The sequence below is a fragment of the Anneissia japonica genome, unplaced genomic scaffold (genome assembly GCF_011630105.1).
Source record: "Anneissia japonica isolate Jap-2015-1 unplaced genomic scaffold, ASM1163010v1 scaffold993_len1110182_cov180, whole genome shotgun sequence".
Lineage (NCBI taxonomy): Eukaryota > Metazoa > Echinodermata > Crinoidea > Comatulida > Comatulidae > Anneissia > Anneissia japonica.
In genome coordinates, this window is record NW_022749760.1 from 931,238 (window position 1) to 953,907 (window position 22,670).

Sequence of the window (22,670 nt, forward strand, 5' to 3'; positions counted from 1 at the left end):
AAAAGCATCCAGTGTCGCCAGTTTTGAACACACATGCAGTAAATTTTGTACAAATAAACTAGAGGTGATTTCTAACAAACCTTCATCTCCCTTTTTTTAAGTTGGACCCCAGGTTTTCCCTACACCTACAAAACAAAACAGACGTTTCGGCAAGGACATTACTGCCATTACCACTAATAGGGCACGTCGATGGATGGTGTGGCCAGTTAAGGATGCGTTCTAAAGAACTTAAGTTTGTGAGTTCGAATTGCATCTTGGTATTCTATTTCTTTTTTCAAATTTTTTAAAGATTTTATTTTTTTCAATTTTAAGATATTTTAATTTTGTAGAAATGAACATATAACTTTTTTTGTACTAATAAACATTCTAATTATTTAAAAATTTCCATCTTATTAGCTCTTCCAAAAAACCCAATATAATAACTTGCGCCTGTACCATATTTAAGCGTGAATTAAAGCGCGGACAGATGACCGGTCACTCTTGTTATTTTTACGATCACATTACATCACTACTATATAAATCTAAAAATTGTTTCTTAAAAATGAACAGTTTTTTGCAAAAACAATTTTATTTTACATTTTATAAAATACAAATAAAAATCTTTTTTTTCCATTTTTGAAGTTTTGCTGCACATGCCTACATATTGAAACTTTGAAAAAAAAAGTCTGTAAATTACTTTCATCCCCATTCTTGATCAAGCTTGAGATAAAATGTCATCAGCATAGAGCATGAGACAGCATTCTTCAAAATTAATGGTGTCACTGGTATACTGTGTGGGAAAATAAGGGGATAAGACACACCCTCCAGGGGCACCGCAGATGGTGCAAAATTATCATGCACCAAACTCTAGTGAGCAAACACAATGACGATGCTAACAATTTAATACTGAAAGTACTATATTTTATTTTTTGTGAATTTTTTATCTTGATGTTCTAATATTCAGGTGTTATGTTTGTGTTTATTATTTGCTTTTTAAAGTGTCTTTTAAAGTTATATGCTAATGTTCCATATTTTTACCAAGTTTTGCCTGTTTATTTTGAACATTATTCTGCCTGTTTATTTAGGTGTTTAAATATTTGTTTAAATTTAATTTACCTCTTGATGTGTATTTCAATGTTATAATATTAATTTTATATATTTTTCCCAATTTTGCCTATATATTTTGTATTTTTTTATGTTACTATAAGTGTAAATTTCAGTTTTAATTGTCAGGAGAAATAAAATTACTTTGAATAGAGTACTGGGAGATTTCGTTAACCTACAGTATGTAGTTAAAAATTTATTTTTCTTTGAATTTGCTTTAGTCTTTAGTTTTCTAAGACACTAAAAAAATGTTCTGCTGAAAAAAAGGACAGATCAATGGAAATTAATGAGGCTCATGGATAGAAATGTAATTAAAGAAAAAAACTGAGAAACAGGAAATCAATTACGAAAGATTTGACCCATGACTAAATGACACAGGAAGTTATTGCCGGCAACTAATATGTTGCCGATTTGTTTATTATGGTTGCAGTTACAACATGCTTTGCTTGCAATGATTTTATGTGACCTGGTAGTTGATGATTCACATTATCAAACATTTGGGAACATTTCTACTTTATTAAAACACAAAAAAATCTAAAATAAACAGAAATTACCTTTTTATTCTTGTCATATTTTTTAATGTTTATTTTTTTTTCTTTAAAAACAATTTATTTTACACATTAATAATGGTGACACATCCAATGAAGCTTCTTATGTCTTGCAGGCCATCAGGAATATTTTTTTCATGCATTAATCTAACATTTGTATAATAATTTTCCAACAGTGTATGATATGTAACTATACTAATTGCTTATTAAAGCAGTCTGATAAAATTGATATTTTTTTATCAATATTTAATTAACTTGTATTTTATTTGGTTAATGAATTGTATTGCTATAATTTTTGATATCTACCAATTCTGATGTTGTTTGTAATTTTGTCTCTTTGAATGTATTTGATTTTTTTTTCTTTTCATGAATTTTTTGTACTACAATAATTTCAGACTTGTACTTTTTGTAATTTTTCATAAACCTGAATAAATGAAAAACAAAAAAAAATTCTATATAAATCAATAACATGAAGATTCAACCCAATAAGTACTCTGGGAAACATAGCATAAAGTAATGTAAAAAGAAATCAATTATTTCTTATTATTTTTATATTCTTTATTTTAATGCCTATGGATTTACAAATTTCATCTTATCCTGTAAGGTATTTTCCAATGATAATAATTAAACAATTATCTTTTTTTAATATATTTCTTTGAATACATTCTGAACTATATTGGTGTATAGCATATTGCTAAAGTTAAATGACTGGAGTGCATGACACCATCAAAAGTGGTCAAGTGGTCACTCCATATTAGTTTCAACCACGGGGTCGCGATTAATGATCTTGGCAGGTCACCATCTGTGGCGACTAGTTTTCTGTGAGCTATTTAGGTCTCCGAAAGCGACACCTAGCCTAACATCTGTCCAGTGTAATTAAAGTGTATGCCAATAAAAATCACATCTTGTAAAACCATGTCATTTCACTTTACTATAATTATATTTATATATTGAAATTTAAAATAGTTAATAACGAATACGATTTTCCGTCAAATTATAAAAAAAATTAATGCTTTTCAATTCTAGCTGTTGGGGTCATGGTAGAAGTGTCCTTGTAGAAGCAGCCCTGGGTAAACCATATTCTACCCCCACCACGAAGTAAACAAGTGACTTGTACCACCATTGTCATTGTGCCTAGACTAGATCAGAGCAGGTCCTTTCTAGGGCCTGCACTTATGGTCATAATTTTGCACACATCAAAAGTTTCTGCGGACACTATACTGTAAGAAGGATTCTAGCTCTATCCCTATTATCAAATTATACAGGAGGGCAAAGCGCAGGAGGAACAAGGTTCCTGTGCAAGGCTTGGCAACCCCAAAATACTATTAATCAAGCAAGAAAGTGTATCATGAACAGAAAAGAAAAGGGCTCAATGTGAGTACTGTATCGTATTAATATAAAGAACATAAAAGTAAACTGTGGGGCTCACCTCAGTTTAAATATTTGACATTTATGACATTTTTAAATTATTGACATTGAAAAGCTGGAATGCATTGGCCCACTAATAGTTTTTGACCAATTAATGGTTAACTTTTGCGATATGTGCCAAGGTCAAAAAGGGGTTTTCAAAAAGTTTATATCCACATCTGGAAATGTGCGAAATTATGTTTGGCATCGATAAGAACTTGCATTAATATTACATTAAAGGATGAATTACAGGACGAGATCCCTGTAGAAGACACTCGCACGGTAAATTAACACAAACTGGACAGAGATCTAGTGATGATGTGTGGTGGACATCTTTTAATAATAAAAATTGTGTGTAGATCAACACAAACTGTCAAAGTGTTAAATTTGTGATATAATTACACAATATATTTAATACATGACTGAAGCAGTTCAGAAGAAACAAAAAACAGAAGCTTATATGGTATGAGGAACAGTATAATAAAGGCACACTACAATTCATAGACCAAACCATTCATATGATTAATCTCCACAGTCCCCATAGCTGGAAATTTGGTAGGGGATTCTTACATATCATCTGCTACAAAATGTAAATTATAAAGTGGAATTATATCACATACATTATTTTGTTTTCATCGTAATCACAGATATTACTTTGCACCACTGTACAGTAGACACTAAAGGATGAATTACAGCAGGACGAGGTCTCTGTAAAAGCGAGCACTCATTGTGTCCGGCGATCGTCGGCCGACACGATTCTATGGAGAATGCAACCACTGTATACAGACCTGACATGTACCAAGGGGAACCCCAAGGAAGTCCGAAGCAAGAGAGAGCGCACTTTTCTTAATTTGATTTGTCTATACGTAGATGCCAACAATTCGAAAGGCGTCAATCAAAAAAGTGTAGAAACAAATAGGTTTAAGATAGTATAACACATACTGAACTCCATGTATCGAAATTCATGCCATCGTGTCGGGATTCAATATTTTGACATTAATTATGTGATCATAAGAAATGAAAAAATTATTCATATTTGCAAGCTTATATGCACAAGTACCAAAGTACAAATATAACATATCTAAACAGATTTAAATTTGAAGCTTTTTTAATAGAATTTTAAAAGGTTTTAATAAAATTTTCAAACTGACCGACCGTATAAGAGCATGAATATATTTACTATAACGACATCATTAAGTTCAGGAATGACAGTCCTGAATTCTACATACTAACGATGTAATAAATTGTTTGTGATGAGAAATAAGAACTTCTAAGTCTTTTTATCTTTCTATGATCAGATTTAGTTATACAACACTCGCAAGCCTTATATGTCAACGCTGTATTTTTTGCTACCAAAACCAGATGAGATGTAGATTTTAATGCTAGATAATGCCAATCAGTTACCACAGACCGAGCACGTCTATCATTGCGGAAACACTCCCAACAGATGAGCCTTCATCGGCCGCGTAGAATGTGCTACGACAGCACGATGATGAGGAAACAGAGGGAAAGCCATGTACATCAACACATTGCGAGAGTCTCTTGTAGTTAGTGTAGAGTAGATATATACAGCGACAAAACAGAGAATTGTATTTAATAATTATTATATTAGATTATTTGATATGCAATGATTGGCATATCCAAGTGGATTGTTTTTTAGGGTGGGGAATTATAAGGAAAGTGAGTTCTATGGAAAATGATTTGGAGCAAACAAAAGTGTTATGTTCGCAAACTACACTGAAAGTAGAATTAAAAGTTGGTACACAAATAGATTTGGAGGGGGAGGGGGGTGCTGGAAGAATGAAGATTAAGTACAGAGATACAAGGATAAACTACGCAAAACTGGAAGAATTTGCTTATGGCAAGATTTCTACTGATGAAATTGGAAAAGAAAAAAGCCTCTAGTATTAAAGGCCCATCTTATGTTTATAAGCCCATTCTGAATTAACAATCAATTTTGCATACTATTCCTTCCTCAAGCAGGAGCCCAGCGTATGATCTGAATTACTTGCTCAGCCACCTATTACATGCTTGCAGCGCTGAAAAATTACCATTTGATATAGCTATCCCTGAAAAAAATTAACGCTGTGACAGTAGAAATATGATATCAATTGTTTTTGCAGAAAAAGGGGTTTCTATGGTATAACACCACAAACTCTAGAATCGGCTCAATTTTGTGTACAAGTGGGGTGGGTTTAGAAGATACTGCTATATTAAAATGCATCTCTAATACGTACGTCTGACTCATATCCAATGATTTTCAGGTATTTCCTACAGTGTATACATTACCTGTTACTTTCTCTAATAATTTTAATTACCTCAACCTTGAAAGGCTGTTCATGATCTTAGTAATGTATCTCATCCACAGTATACATGAGGAATTATTTTGATAAAAACTCTGAAAACAAATGTAATTAACTCAAAGTCACTGGCTTATCACTACAACGGGAGCAACATTTTTAATTAGATCATCACCAATCTAAAGTAACCATTATCGTTCCCCCCTCTGTTGACAACTGATTGGAGAGGTATAATTTCCGTTTGTTAGACATTCAATTAATAGAAATCGCAAGACAATATCTAGTGGGGTAGAATGTCTGAAATAAACCATGCAATGGGTGTTTTACATCTGGCTTGTAACGTACACTACCGTGTTTAGATTTTTGTCTGTATTCTTCATCTAAACTTTCTAATCTAAACTAAAATTAAATTTTAAAAATCGTGTCTGCCATGTCTTGAAATTTAATAGTAAGATCTCCCAATTACAAACATCCCAATTACAAACTCTTGATTTTCCAAACTCGATTTGCATTGATGAAGTCATTACAATCTTTTTAACTGCAAAAACCTAAAAATTGTATTTAAATAATCTTATAAATCAAGTACATGTATGAAATAAGATATGTTACATAAGCTAAGAAAGAAAACTTTTAAACCAATAAATTGACATAAACCTTCCGGTAAAGATCAATTGTTTTTTGACGAGATATATTCCATTTTGAGCTGTGCATGCTTATTCAGGCAGCTACTGTGCATTTTGAATGGAGAATCTCACTTAATGTTCATTCATGATGCTATTCTAATGTATTCGTGATCATAATAAAGAGAATAAAAACACTTGTTTTTGCTATTAATTGTCATGTTTTCATTTGGAATCACTTCAAATGAATACTGGGCAGTGGGTACAAATAATTGTGGCTACACCGTAGTATAGGCTACTTGGGATTATTGGTACAGTACTATTTTTTTTTTGGGAGGCTTTCATCTACAGTACCTAGCCCTGTGCCTACCCTCACCATTGAGATGATATAAAAGTTTGAACTCTTGGAAGTACAAATTTTCCCCGATTATGATATGTAAATGGAAGATGTTACTATAATATAAATAGAAATAATGAATAGTGATAAATCAACATTTATATAGTGCCTCTTTATGAGGTTATATCAAAGTATTTAATACTTTAAAACTAAAATAAGCATTTGTTGAAAGATACAATAAAAGAAAACTGCTACTTATAGCAAAGGGGTATTAATTTATAGTCAGGGTGCCTCCATATTTATAGGGTCAATGCATTTGTAAAATTAGAAAGTCACTCATTTTGACCTTATTAAAATGGGAGATAACAGCAGAAAAGGAAAACAAACTGGATGATCTAATTTGATCTTAAAGTGACCAATTTTTTCAGCTACAGGAAATAATGATGGATTTAGTATTAATTTTGAAAGTTAATTAATAAATTTCTAAGAACAAAGGTCTTACAACAGCTGATTAGAAGTCTGAGGCATACTACTGTATATATTTAAACTTTCCTACGGGCACCAATGATCTTTGCCTCTGGACAAGTCACGTAATGACTTTTCAAAGGTGTACAATACCTTTTCACTTCCTTCCTTCTGTAGTGCCTTGAGCTCTACTGCAATAGATATGTGCGCTTTCTAAATCTTCTTATTATTTTTTTTATATTAAACCAGGAATTCAATTTTCAATTTTATGGTCAAAATGGTTGAAGCTAATTTTGATATCATTACCATACAACCGTTAAAGCAGTTTCGGTAAAGTTATTACCAGAGTTTCATAGAGGAAGTGTTATTTTTTTTTTTTTTTTCAATTTTTGCTCAAACAAGCCTACAATTAACATTACATTTATCTAAGCATGTTCCAACCAATACACAACACAAAAAATATGGTTGGTGCCTAGGGCAAGATGAAGTCAGCAGCCCAGGAATCCAAGTTCTATCAATTAAACTTGGTCATTCACAGTAGCCTAGCATAATTGTACTTAGTTGGTAGCCTAGCTGGACCAGTAGCCCTGGTAAAGACACTAATAGTAGCCCGGAATGGTCAGTAGCCGCAATAGCCTATTATTACACAGCACTTGGTCATTACACTTGGTTATTCAAGATAGACCAGAAACTTTGACAGTAGCCTGGACAAGATTATCAGTAGAAAAGGCAGGACATTAGGCTAACCAAAGTAGCCACCACGTATCATGACACTTGCTCGGTAGTCCAGGGCAAGATGTGGTCAGTAGTCGAGGAGGTAGCTCATTTGCATAGCACTTAGGTCAACTAAAGTGGACAAGGCATTCTTAAATCCTTGTCCACACTATCAAATTTTATTTGACAAAAAAAAACAAAAAAAAACAGGAGGTAACATGCCTGTGGTCATTATGACATCACAGTTGCAGAATCTTCAATAATATGAAGGCAGCAACTTAAAGCCCCATTCTCGGCAAAATTTCAGTTTTTAAGAAAAATCAAATTTTTGTATAATGTTTAGATTTATAAATATAATACGGAATTGCTAGTTTAACTGAATTTAGACATTTCTAAGAATGAAAAAATGTAAAATAAGACTGAAATTTGATTTTTTGTGTTCCACACAAAAAATAAATGCGGATGAACTAAAAAAAGTTAATTTTTAGTGAAATTTTGCCGGGAATGGGGCTTTAATAAAAGATCACATTATGACCATATATAGGCACATCATATGGGCATACAACAGTTTTTCTTCAAAGAACATTTGATAATGTGGACAAAGCATTACTGCATGATGTCACTTGGTCAGCCACAGCGGCTAAAGACACGTTCACACTAATTATTTCCTATCCAGGGCAACGCTTCGGTCAGTACTCTAGGCAATGACCTGTGTGATGGTGAGTTACGCGATTAATTCCGAATCTTCTTATTAAAACTATCACATTTTATTTGTATCAATTAGTGAATACTTTTAGCAGCCTGTCGAATTATGATATTCCTAATTGTATACTGAACCAGTTCAGTTCCATATCGTTTCTTTAAAAAAACCAAAGAAAATATGCGTTTAAAATTAATCTAATATTTCGATAATATTTACAAATTCTAAAGTAGCATATAATTGTTGTATTCCTGTCGATAATTCTTAAATCGTTGAGGCATACAAATATTAAAAACCATATTGTATCGTACACTGAAAGCAAACATCAAGCTGTGTTTCTAAAGGGAAATGATTGTTGGCAGGGAGAAAATTAACTTGGCAACTTGCTCCACATGCAATCCAAATTTATAGTGGGCTACAAAAAAAAAAACATGTTACAAAATAAAAAAACTAACTACACATTTACAGAAGCTACAATTACCAGTATAAGTTAGGGAAAAATATCATATTTTAAAATAAAAAAAGGAAGGAAGCATTTTTCAAATGCCTTGAACTTTAATGTAAAGAAGAGGACTAGAAATACCACATGTAACTTGCAACTTAAATACAATGTAAAAATATCCTCTCTTCTATAAAGAAACACCCACATTTGATAGTGCACCCATGTACTACAATGTAGCAGTTTCTTTAAACAGGTACAAATGAAATAAGGATTTATTGTTATTTGTAAAAGTCTGATTTTTATAGTAATGCCTCAATCACCACCAGAAGGACCCCACTGGAAATAAGTCTTCTTCAGACACAAAATAAAGCCAATCCAATCCATACTAATTATAATGATATTAATAACAAAAGACAGTTGCATTATAAAATGTGCTGCTAGACTGGTCATTTCCTGGGAGACACGGGCTAATAATAAATAAAAAATCTATTCAGGCCTACAGTACACCACACCACAATCACAAACTTCTATAGAGTTGATTCAGAATTCACCGGTCAGGAAACCAACATAATGAGTGGTTGAAATTTCCCAAGGAATTATTCCCAGATCTCAAGAGGGGCACATGACGTGGCATCATCCCCGAGGAGTTACGTACGTAGCTTCAATGTCGTAGATGACAGACGACCACTGACAGCTGCATTTAGCGATGTATCTTCCACAAACTGGTACCACAACAAGAGGAGACATTTCTCTGGATTCAAAGGATATTTCAATAAAACTAAAGCGACATTCGGGAATGCAGAGTGCATTGCGTATTTTCACCCCCGCAGTGACTATATTCATGCACTGGAGTACACCATTCCAGAATTGGGTGGAGTACTGTCAGCATTATGTTACAGTGGTATTGTTCAATGCTTACTCAAGTATTTTTGTTCAAACTATTAATGCTTGTGTTCAGTTGAACATCTAGATGAGGATGCCTTTGCCTTTGGGTCCAAAAGAACATAAAGGTGTGTCCACTGAAGGTGGGGTGCCAAAGAGTTAAAAGAAATGCAAAATATTATTAAACTCATGGCTTCAAATAATGTATAGTTTGTTTCTATGGAAAAGAGACAAACAAATACACATTTGTTTGTTATTATTTACTCTATGATTCACTGTATGCCCTTTGCAATTTTGTCTTCATTAAATGGTAATGTTTTTCAGTGGCACTACTTAAAAACAATGCATTTAACAAACTTTTTACATTTGTAATAAATATACTAAGCATTTAAAATAAAAATAACAAGCACATGAATAGAAGCATTACCCACTGATGTTGTGATTTTATAAATTATAATAATTGCATCTTCGGGTTTGCTCTGGGAAAACACAAAGCCCGCCACTAAAATTTTACCTTGCTGTACAACCAAAATTTATTTGTATGTTTTTATACATGGATAAAAAAATGTCTTGTGTCATCTTTTATTTAAAGAATGAGGATAGACAAGCAAAGTACCAATTATCACAAAATTATAATTTAAATAATCTGTTTCTGTTGGTAACAAACTGAATCAATCAGGTGTAATCATTGAAAACCTGACCGATGCCTTTGCAGTAGCCTTGCATAGACTGCATGGAGGTTTGGGATTTGTGTACAAATTGTAATGAAATTATGTACACATCCTGCATTAAGCAAGCCTTCACTGTATTCTTTCTGATAAAACTCAAATTACGGCAGGAAGCTAACAGACAGACCTAAACATGCTAACCAACTGTTAAACATGTTGTTATTGCATTTAAACAACAAATCATTTCTACCATCGAAAGTAATTTAAATGGATTTATTCGGAAATAGGATTCTTGCACACTTATTCAGCCACACTCAAGAGCATAAGTTTTAATATTAGCTCTGATGAGGAGCTTTAGAAACATTTGGCTGATTGATTAATATATCTTTGTTTGTTGTTTTCTGTAACCAATGAAAGAAATGAATAAAAAAAAAATAAAAAAATAAAAAATATCTCTACTGCCTCTATTATACTGCCCTCATCGAAGCTTTCGAGATTACAGGAACTTTTTAATATATAAATTATATAGCACCTAAAGCAAGAATTCTCAAATCTAGTCAATTCGCTAGATGCTGCATGTAATTTTAAATAATATGCAACTAAACTGGAATATACATTAGTCATATTACACCATTCGGTGCAAATACTACTACTGGTACTTCGCTATTCAATCCCATCCCATTTAATCTCTGGATGGCGAGAGGCGATGCAGATATAGCCTTAACACTCTACCACGGTCTCACACTTGATGCAATACAAAACATTTATATTGCAATTAATTAATATGTATTGATGCCAAACCCAATGGCAATGTATATTTAAATCAACGTCAGAAGCAGTTGGTGCAAAGGTTGTGGCTCTCAAAATCCTTGATCTCGGGAGTTCAAAAGCCTTGCTGTGGAAGTCACTTTCAGTCTTTGGGCAAGGCACTTTATCTACATTTGCCTCTCTCCACCCAAGAGTATAAACGGGTACCTGCTAGGACCTAATACGAAGCACTGATTCTAGCGGCCTACAGAATGGTGCTCCCAGGGAGCTGAGAACTGAGGATGTGTTTCATAGGCGATCCAGTGACCTGGTGGGGAGGAGGGGGGGAGGTGGTGCTCTTAGGTCTTTGTTCTACCATTATTATGTGCACAGTTTATCATTGATGATTCTTTATTAAATAATAACCAAATTAATTTGATTATATTATCATGTAACAATATCAATACACAATTCTTTAGAAAATATATATTACTGTAGATTATTATTCTTTAAATTGTTAAATTTTTATTTTTGATTATTAAATGATGGCTATTATTAAATCATTACTCCTAATTTATAACTATAATTATTATGATTATTATTATTATTATTATTCATAGTATTAAAGATAGGTTCTACAATATTAGGCTTGCCTGTTGTTTCCCTTATGTATACTATGCATGTGAAAAATGCATCCAAATAAGGCTATATGTGCTGTATGACTGTCAGTCACAGGACGAAGCACTAACCTTTGACATGCATAGAAGGATGAATTGTTTAGAGTAAACTATTAAAATGACAGGGTTGAGAGAGGCAGCTGTTGAAAGTGGAATTAACAAGCATTTAGTGCTAACTGTTATGTAGTTGGATTAACGAAAAAATATGAGCTATCCTTAAGATAAGGAGAAAATCCACAAATATGTAAAGCTATATACAAATATTTGCCCTCAAAGAATAATACAAAATGAAGCTAAAACATCCAATATCGAAATATATTTTAATATTTTGAACAATTGAGAATATGTATACTCTTTCAAGTAAACTCAGTTTACTTTCAATTTAAAAAATTACAATAAGAAAATATTTTCCATGCAAAGAAACAGATACTGATACTCTTTCAATTACATTTACATTTAATTTAGTAATAATAAAATAATAATAATAATAATAATAATAATAATAATAATAATAATAATGATAATAATAATAATAATAATAATAATAATAATAATAATAATAATAATAATAATGGTTGACTTACTGTATAGAACGCATATTATGGAGACCTCTATGCATTTAACATAAACATGAAAAAACGAACCAAGAAAGTAATACTTAATCTAAGTGTACTATAGAAAAACTAATCCTATTCCTGAAACTAAAACTGATTTGGCCGCTGGCTCCGAGAATATCAATAAAATGTAAAGCTATTTTCTACTGCTTTAATACTGCCTTAGTTAAGTTAGCACACTTTGCTTGGGTTTGGTTCTTTGCAAGCTTTACTGAGGGGGGATGTTTTTTACTTATTGTGGAGAGTCGCTTACAGCGCATTGTAACTGAAAAGAAAGGCTCTATACAAGTAACAAACAAGACAATACATACAAGACAATATATTTGGTCACAGGGCAAGTTATAGTCAGGAGCTTTCCAACAACTGGTTTAATACTTTTTTGAACAGTTGCTCTTCATTTTATAGCCTAGAGCCATTTTGATGTCAAATCTAACTTTTGTATATAGTCTATTAAAGGCCGGACGCCCTTTGTTAAGAGATGCTAAAGGCCGACTTATGTTACAAGGATATTCAGTACAATTAGAAATCTCCTATTTTTTTTATCCTTTAAGATGAATATTACTGCACAGACTTTGCACGATAACTTGCGTGATGGGATTATTTTGCAACGAGGCTGAAGCCGTTGGGATGCGAAAACACTTATAACAAACATAAGGATAAGGGTGTCTAGAGAGAGGGAAAACATAGGCAAGTTAGCGATTACTACAGTGATTAATATGGGCCAGAACAATAAGAGGCAAGTTATTTCTGTGTAATTAATACAATGTTTCATATTCGCCGTCTACAATAGAAAGTTTTCCCCTGAAAGTCGGCTGTATTTATTGGATAACAATGTACTCTATGTTGATAACACATTGTATTGATGTAAGAATATCCTAAAAATATAGATATTTTTTTCCCGTTTTCTTTAATAATTTTCCAATGGATATCTTTTCCACACAGCAAACAGTTTATGATAGACCAGCGCCCTCATTGGGCATGGATGTCGTGTCATGAACACGACATCCAATCTTGTCTTGTGTTTTCTCTGCCCAAAATTTTGCCACTAGATCAAACACATTTCAGGTTAGTTCACAACACATGCAAATTGGAATACTGGATTTTATCGACGCATTTCCCTGGTGTACGTAAAAGTAAATTATTAATTCTGTTAGAAGAAACAACTAAAAGAAACAAATATATTGTGTAAAATCTTATATAAAACTAAAATATATCACTTATTTTACTATAATCTATAGTCTAATAATTTACAAAAAAAAATGATTTAAAATTTTAATATGTTATGTCCTTACTTGAATCAAGTTATTTGTTTTTCACAAAAAAAAAATCCTTCCAGAGACCTTAAAATTAGCTCATAATATTTATCACATTTGAAGATTTTATATCACTGAAAACAGTAAATTATATAATAAAATATAATTTTTATGCCTTTTTATCACAGAATGCATCATAGATATGATCCCTTATATCTTCCCTACATAGAAGTGAAATAAATATTTAAAAAAAAAAAAACAATTCCTAAAAGTTGTTCCAAATGCAAGTTTAAACTAGAACAATCTTGTATGTATTTAATCTTAAATTATTTTATGAATATGTTATAATGATTTATATTGCATTCAAATAATTACATTTATATTTTTGTATCTTTCTTCAGGCAACAAAGAAAAAAGATTACTTATTAATATCCTCCTATAATGATGCATTTTTCCTTTTAATACAGCAATCAGGACAATTATAATTAACCTTCCTTCAATTAAAGCAAGGCATTCCTAATTACTCTTTTTAATTAATTTTTAATATCACTTTTAATCACACCAATTAAAAAGCATTTTTTTTAAATTTCTATTTACTGTCCCTTTAAAAACATAATTTTTTTTTGGACTAAAAAAAAACTCAATGTTTTGATACTTTCTTAGTTTCCAATTAAAAAATGAGAATAAGAAAAAATTTCTTCGCTTTTAAACATCCAAACTGTATCAAATTATTACACATTTAAATTAAAAACAATAATATTTTGTAGCTCAAATAAACAAGGTTTCTATGCACTTGACAAAAAGTAAAAAGACGACAAAAAAATGGTAAATAAGAAAAAAAAAAACACCAAGCTGGTACCCAAACCGAAGGGTATACCAAATTATTATTATTATTATTATTATTAGTATCATTATTATTATTATTATTATTATTATATATTTGACACACTTTAGTAGAAAATTGAATTTTTGCATTCCTGTTTGAGTTTATATAATTCTAAGTAAAGCAGATACTGTAAGCTAATTTCAAAGGAAAAGGAAGTGCCTGAGAGTGTAAAAACCAGCTATTTAAACTTTTAACTACCGGGGAATATTAAATCTGTCATAGTATACACTGTATTAATGCATTTTTGTTTAATATACAGCAACCTTGTTTCTAAGTTTTGTAAATTCTGTTGACAAGAAAAGGCTATCATATCTTCCTGTGTTAAAACTAGCATCCAACATTAGCTGTCTTTTGCCAGGGAAAAAAATGAGAACAGCTCTGGCAAAACCCTCCGTCTGTCGCAATTTATAATTTCCCGCAACCATCCAAAATGTTTGAGAATTAGAATTTTGAAGATTTTCATGTTTATGCATCTTTTAAAAGAAGATATATTGAAGAAGATTTCTGCAAAATATCATTCACCAAATCTAACTAAAAAGTATATTAAAATTACTTTAAAAATACAAATCATATAATACACTATTGATTTTGGAATCTTTGGAAGCTGTTTTCTCAAAACCTACACGACTGATATCCAATGAATTAAATATTCATAACTTTGCTAATACTCCACCAATTTCCATCAAATAAAATATATTAAATATCTTAATCCAGTTGTAAAAAATAATCAATTAATAAATTAATATAAAATTAGTAATTAGTCTAAAAAATAACAGAATAGAAGAAAGCCAAAACTAATTTTCAATGTTATGTTCCATTGTCAATACTAGCTGTATTAGACATGGCACTTAATTTCTTAAGCCACAGGCCTATAGATACCATCATGTACTTCGAAATATATACTGTAATGCAAAGCACACTGCAATTCTTGTATTTCAATTTTTATTGTATTCTTGTGTTTTATCTTTTTAAATTTGACTAATTTCATTGATGATTTTGTATACATTTTTATACATTTTTAATGATATTTTTAATTGACTATTTTATGCTAATTTAATTTATGTTCTCATTGGCATCAGAGATTGATTTACTTCACTTTTCGGCAATCGTGTCCGACCAACTTAGTGTTGTTTTTTCCTCTCTCTTTTATTTTGTATTTGTCAGTTTTAATGTTCTTTGGACCAAATAATGGAATGAAATTATATAAAGTTGGTCCCAGTGTTAGGACTCTGATATCAGTTTTAATAGAAAAGCCATCCCCTATTGTTTAAACACAGAAAAACAAACTAAGTTTACAGAAACTAAAGCATTTTATATTGCTATTTATTAACATGCCGTATTTCTATGGCTGCTTTAGCGGCAACGTTTCTTATGTCTGGGTTTATTGCTGGGTGTAATACCAATTGTGTGATTTAAATCTGAGTAAACAATCTTATATGCTGTTAACTCACTAATCACCAACCAATGCCAATTATCACTCAATGTGTATCAGTTGGTCTCAGTGACAGGGCTTCGATATATCAGTTTACTAGAAAAGCCATCCTCTTAATATACTGTTTAGACGAAGAAAAACAAACTAAGTTTGCAGAAACTAAAGCATTTATACTGCTATTTGTTAATGTGCCACAACACTATGGCTGCTTTTGCACCCACATTTCTTATCTACAACTGCTGGGTGTAATTGCGTGATTTAAATCTAGCAGTAAACAATCGTATATCTGTTCACTCACTAATCACCAACCAATGCCAATCATCAATCAATGCGTATTTACTTTTTACAACCCAACACGCTACCTCTATATTCTGCTATGCCGAAGTTTTAAGTCAGAAATTAATACAGTTAAGCAGCATATTGATGTACGCTAATTTTAACGTAATTTAATGAAGACAGGAAAACTACCAACAGTAGATCCTGGCCTGTCTGAACTAGATTAAGCAAGGACTACCAAGTAAGAGATTGGTTCCTTTTCAGGTACCCAGTGAGCGACAACTACAGGCTTAGCCTAGGCTGGAGTAGGGTATGGACTATATTACAAGTATTAATAAATGCGTTCAAAGCTAACACAAACTGCTAAATAAAGAATAAAACGGCATGCGGAGATGGAGTAAACAGTGCTGTGTTTCAGTTAAATACAGTAACAATAAAAACTGCAGTACTAACAACCTTATTTATTTTTGTTTATTTATATATTCTATAAAATGCAGTTACTAAAATTCAATGGATTTGGATACATCAGCATTTGAATGGATATTGTGATCCATCTGCGATTTGTGATTAACATATGGAGGGGCATATTTAAAAGCCATAAGAATAAATTGCATTCCATATTAGGCCCTATAAAAAATATTAGAGGCTTTTTTTTAAATTTTTTTTTTATTTTGCTATTTTAATTTTAAAGATCCGTCCAAACTATCATATTTTCTTTTAAAAAAAAACTTTTGTCCATATATAGTCATGATGTTCCTATATAAGGACATGATGTGCCTATATATGGTCTTAAAAAGATGAAAATCCTTACCGATATGGACCCCATATTACTTCCAATTGCTGAGTCAGAATCCATGTCTCTACTTGCTGCCATACTGTTGGACAAAGGTCTGTCAAAGATAGAAAAAAAAATGATTTAATTAGTATAAAAATTAATGGATGTATCATAAAAGCTGTTGAATTACATTATCCAAATAAATATTACTCAGATATTACATAAAGCAACCTGACTCACAGTTAGCCAGGTGTTTTTAAAGCAAGGTAAAATTAAATATTAATAGAATGAACATAAAACAAAAGACAGAGAAGAAATTATTTTATGATGCTTAGGGAGTGGAATTGTTTTTAGTCATGAGAAAAAGTCGTGCTGTCAGAGGAATTGAACCCAGGACCCTGGGATTAGAAGGCATCTCAACCACACTTCAAGCTGTTCAACTCCAAATTAAAGCAAGAAAAAGATCATCAACAACGATGACATGCATTGCAAACCTATAATCAATCTTATTAATTGGTCCATGGTCAATAAAGACTTGAAGCAATGGAAAAATTAAGAATAGCAATATTAGAACACAAAACAAAAATTGTAATAGAGAATTTAGTTATTAAGAAATTAATGGGTGTATCACAATTTTATGGAAATTACATTATCAAGTATAAAATAAGTTACTCAAGATTACTCAGATATTACATAAGGTAGCCTGACTCAAAGTTAGTCAGAGAAGTGTTTTTAGAACAATAGGTGAAAATAAAATGAATGCAAAAGGATGATAGACAGAAATATCACCATTACTATTATTGGTTATTTTTTTCTGTTTCTGGTATAGTGGATATTGATGGATTTGTGAAGCAAATACATATTACATTCAATATAATGCATGTAAAGGCTCATGAATAGCCATGCATTGCAAACCTAATGTCAATGAAGACTCCAAGTAAAGGAAAAATTAAAGACAGAAATAATAAGAACACAAAACAAAAATAGTAATAAAGAATTTAAAAGGAAATGAATGGAATGCTTTGTTTCAATTTATATTAATATTATGCTAATAAAAATGAAAAAATTAATGGCTGAGAAAATTGTCAAAATATAAGATTTACACAAAAAATATAATTAAAAACATTATAATAATATTACTATAGTGACATTTTCCAGGCAACCTAGTGTAATATAATGAAATAGATCAATATAATTAGGAACAATTATCTGAATATTTATCAATTTATCAGCAAGCACTTAACACAGCATGACTCAATTAATAGAGGCATCTAATAAACTAAAACTAATTCAATTTCACAAAATTTTATTACACTGAATTATACTTATATTTACCATTTAATTTACTTAGTATATAATACCCTACAGTTTACTTAATACCGTGTTTACCTTATGCTTTGATTTTCTATAGTAATTACTACACTCAAATAATGTTTATATTACCAGAAAAAATGCCAAGACAAAACATTATAATTTTCCCCCCCTTTTTTTCCAATACTCGAACAAAGCATAAAACAAGTTAAAAAGTCCAACTCAATCAAAATAAACTTAACTAAATTTATAAACCTTAGCCTTAAATTTATTATTATTATATATAATATATATATACTGTCTCTTATACACATCTAGATGTGTCTCTTTACGTGCCCTTATTGTACCTTATAACAATCATAATAATGAATGTGTGATTATGTTAAAATCTTTCATTCTACTGAAAAAATTTTTTATTATGAAATACTGATATTCAAAAATTATTTAATGACCTTGGATTAACAATTGTAACATTAATTGTTGGTATTGATGTATGTTTTGTATGCAGTGTGAAGTAAACTTATTAATTATGGCTTTTCAAAAAAACAACAACCATAATTTGCATTTTATCAGGGTAAAAAAGATAATGTCTGTCTGTTTATTTCATTCAAAATATTTTTATATCAAAATTATTCTGGACATGTTTGTAATTAAGATCACACATTGTCTTTGAGGTTCACTTCAGCTATGGGCATCATCAGCATCATTCATCTGACTCAACAATGTTCAATCCTATTTGTCTAGTTCTCTATGTTTTTTTCAAACATATCTGCTCAAACATAATGTTTGTCTTTCCATATTATACTGGCAGTCAAAAAAATGCTCTAATTCATCAAAAGTCTTTACAAACACTTAGTCTGTTCTGTTTAATAACAAACAATTCTGTCTAACAAATTTAATAGTTCACCCTTAAATTGACACAAAAAGCAATCCAATAGCCTACTCCTAGCTAGACAATAAAGTGTGCAAGACTTTTAATATAGCAATTTACTAGGGATTTCCTACACTGCAGGTTGTTATAAAATTGCAAGTTGTATCAATTCTACGGTATGGATTGCAGCCTATCAATAACAGAACAATTAATAACAATTTCAGGATTGAGCTCCAAAGATACGAGATCCTAATTAGCCCTACCTGTACGAGTTTCGATGGTACCAGCCAAATCCATACCGATATAACTTCCCCATCTTACGGTTTCTGGTTTCTGCGGCTAATGCTTGTTGCAAGTAACACCTACAGAGCCTAATCTAAACACTGCCCTCACTTGACAGGAAATACTCATCAGAGTTGTGATTTGCGAGTTCAGAGGCAAAAAGGAAATACCAGAAATTGGACAATTTTACTTTATCAGAGATTTTGGTGGAAAACAAGAATTTCCAAAAGATGTGAATGCAGATGAGTTGATATAAGATTTACTACTGTACAATAGGAAGTATTATTATTTTATAACTTTTTACATTGCTGAAGGAGTGATTTCTGAAGTGGTCATGTATTAACACATTAAAATCATTAAAAACAAGGAAAACAATAAATACAACTATACAAAAATAATGAAAAATTATATTACTTTGAAAATATATGACATTACTGTAGGTAAGATTTTTTATGGCATCTAAAAATAATAGAATTGTCATAAATTAAAAAAAATATATTTATATATTTATAGTATTTAAATTCATGTACCTTGGATTTAAAATATTCGCCTTTTTTGTACCTTTTATACAGTGGATTACCCAGGCCACAAGAAAACCAGTCAACTTGAATGACTGAGCCAAACTGGTTAAAGATTGTGAATAAATAAATAAATAAAGATAAATTACCTTTTGAAATCTGAAAACCCTCAAATATTCAATGTAATAACTTACAGTATGTTAATAACATCCTGCCAAGACTATCACATTTTATGTGACAAAAAACTGTTGCATGCCCTTATATATTCATGTGCCTATATATGGTCATGATGTGATGTCATCATGACCACAAAAAACTGTTGTATGCATATATAGTCATGATGTGCCTATATGTGAGTCTCACCACAAAATGAGATGCATCGTTGGTGAAATCATATTGAGATATTCACCAAAACAGGCCAAAGTCAACATTTTTACAAAATTTTGATTTTAATGTTTTTGAATAACTTGATACTTATATTTTGTGATTGTATACTTTCTAAGTGAATTTTCTTGCCAAAACAGTGTTCTCTGCACATAATTCTAGTCATATTATTTGTACAGGTTAGTTTATCTTTGAGGCTGATTTTCTCAAAACGTGGTACTTATACACCTAAAATTCAAATGCTCACATCTCTGGATTTACTTACAGTAGGGAAGCCATACAAAGACTAAATGAAAGCTTATAATGTGATCTACCCAAATATAATATAAACTCAATTTTTGAATTTCTAACCATGAGACTCATTTTGTGGCGAGATCTCCCATATATGGTCATGATGGGGTCATCATGAACATATTTGAACATGGCGCATGTTTTTGTCAAATAAAATTTGATAGTCTGCACTGGATTCGTTCAAATTGCCAATTGGAACTAAATTGCTCAATTAAAAATACAAGTACACAATTCATTGACTTTTATTGTTCAAATTTATCTCACCACAATTTTAATGTCCATTTCATGTATGAACACTTCAATTGTTTGTCGTTTGTACCTATTTTGCATTCCAGCAACAAGAGTACCAGTTGCAAATTGCAATTTTACTATTGGGTGGATTTAGAATACAAAGGTAAGGAATATAAATCCTATGGATGACCAGATCTTCTGGGTGATTAAGCATTGCCCATATGAATGGACTTACAAACAATCTAAAGCCCAGACTACCAAATTGACATGCAGCATGCCTAGAAGTAAGGTCATGATGACATCACATAATGACCATATATAGGCACATCATGACTATATATGGGCATATAGCAAATTTTTTGTCAAAGGAAATTTGACCCTTTTGACAGAGCCTAAATGACCAAACCTCCAACTCCTACCAGACATAATCTCCACTAGAAATAATTCAGACATTCGTGGGTTATCCTTGGTATTTACACTGAATAAATCCATCCCTTTATATCTATACTATATACAATACAGCAAACCTGTTTTTTGCACCCTGTTTAGCAAATTTTTGTGAAGAGGAAAACACTATTTCTTATCGGGAGACTCATGGCAGCAGCGGCCATAATAATAAATATAAAGGAAACAAATTTTGTCTTTCCTGCATTTTTTCATTTTTACACAGCAATGTGTGTGTTCTATCTGACAAAAAAAAATCTTGAAATTATCATTTTTGGCAGGTTCACCGAAACAAGGTAATAATAGTCTTGCCTAAGGCTACTTATTGTCTTATTACATATTATTTTGTTCTATACAGCCTACCATCCTACCATTTATAAATTGAATTTTGCTGTTAATATTGATTTAAAAATTAAAATAAATTGAATAAATATAATCTATGAGTGTGACAGATGAGCATATGTCGTTGGTGATTAAGCATGATCAATATGAACTGAACAAGTGAGTGGAAATCGTATGCTAAGTTGCATGCAATGTGTCAAACATGGTTAACATCGATGCTTTAAGTCCTGTCTAGATTATCAAATTTTATTTGGCCAAAAACATGTGACTTGCCTAAATATGGTCATGATGACATCACATCATGACCATATATAGGCACATCAGTACTACATACCATAAAACCTCGAATTGAAGCCCTGAGCTTCTTTTTTTTTGAACTTCGGAATATGCTTCTTTTCAAGATGGGCTTCTTTTTTGAGATGGGCCTTTTTTCAAGACTACTTTTGCAAAAGAGGGGAAGATTCTTTTGAAAATGAATGCTATACATTTTGGAAATTACTACTATAAAACAATAAGTATAGGGCCACTAAACATCAATCTGTAACATGGAGTGTATTAATCACCTAAACTACTATATAAACCAAGAATTTTGTAAATTTAATTTTGTTTTCTTTGAAATTTATGTACAGTACATTGTATGTACTCTACTATCTTGAAAAAAAAAAGCTAAAGAACATGGAAACCCCAGTCCTAAAAGTGGTCTTTAATTGGAGGGGGACCTGTACATCAATAATATATGTGAAGAGAATCTTAAAATTATAAAGCTAAAATACAACACAGAACACCAACAATTATTTAGCATACAGCTGTGGAATTTCTCAAGCTTTATTAATATCTTTTATTTGCTGATCTATATCACTAAGTTGAATAGTTCACAAAATAATTTTCAAGAAGACATAGTCATGTAAACGTAGCAGGTAGTTTTCGCCGCACGACATTAACCTTAACGTTAACGGATGACATCATAATTTATTCAACTTGTGTGTAAATTTCAGGATTTTACGTGCTCAACGTACGTTAGTTACGGGTTTGCACATGCATATTTCGATTTGTTTACAAAAAGGGACGGAGCTAGCGCATAGCATGATGGGTACTAATGTTAAAGTTAGGTTAATGTCGGGCGGCGAAAACTACTAAGTATCAAAATACAACACCTAGATTCTATTAATG

General features: G+C 31.4%; 1 protein-coding gene across 7 annotated transcripts in view; it reads right to left on the reverse strand.

Annotated features, from left to right (window-relative positions):
- Window positions 1-22,670, reverse strand: part of LOC117121174 (E3 ubiquitin-protein ligase TRAF7-like) — a 102,129-nt gene that overhangs the window by 43,497 nt on the left and 35,962 nt on the right. For 6 of the 7 annotated variants that reach the window (XM_033266286.1, XM_033266288.1, XM_033266285.1 and 3 more), the window contains one exon: window positions 16,863-16,941. In XM_033266286.1, coding sequence (XP_033122177.1) covers window positions 16,863-16,925 — 63 coding nt within the window. In that variant the 5' untranslated portion in view covers window positions 16,926-16,941. Of the gene's footprint in view, window positions 1-16,862; window positions 16,942-19,271; window positions 19,351-22,670 lie in introns of those variants that run through there. The other variant, XM_033266283.1, reaches the window with a different exon arrangement.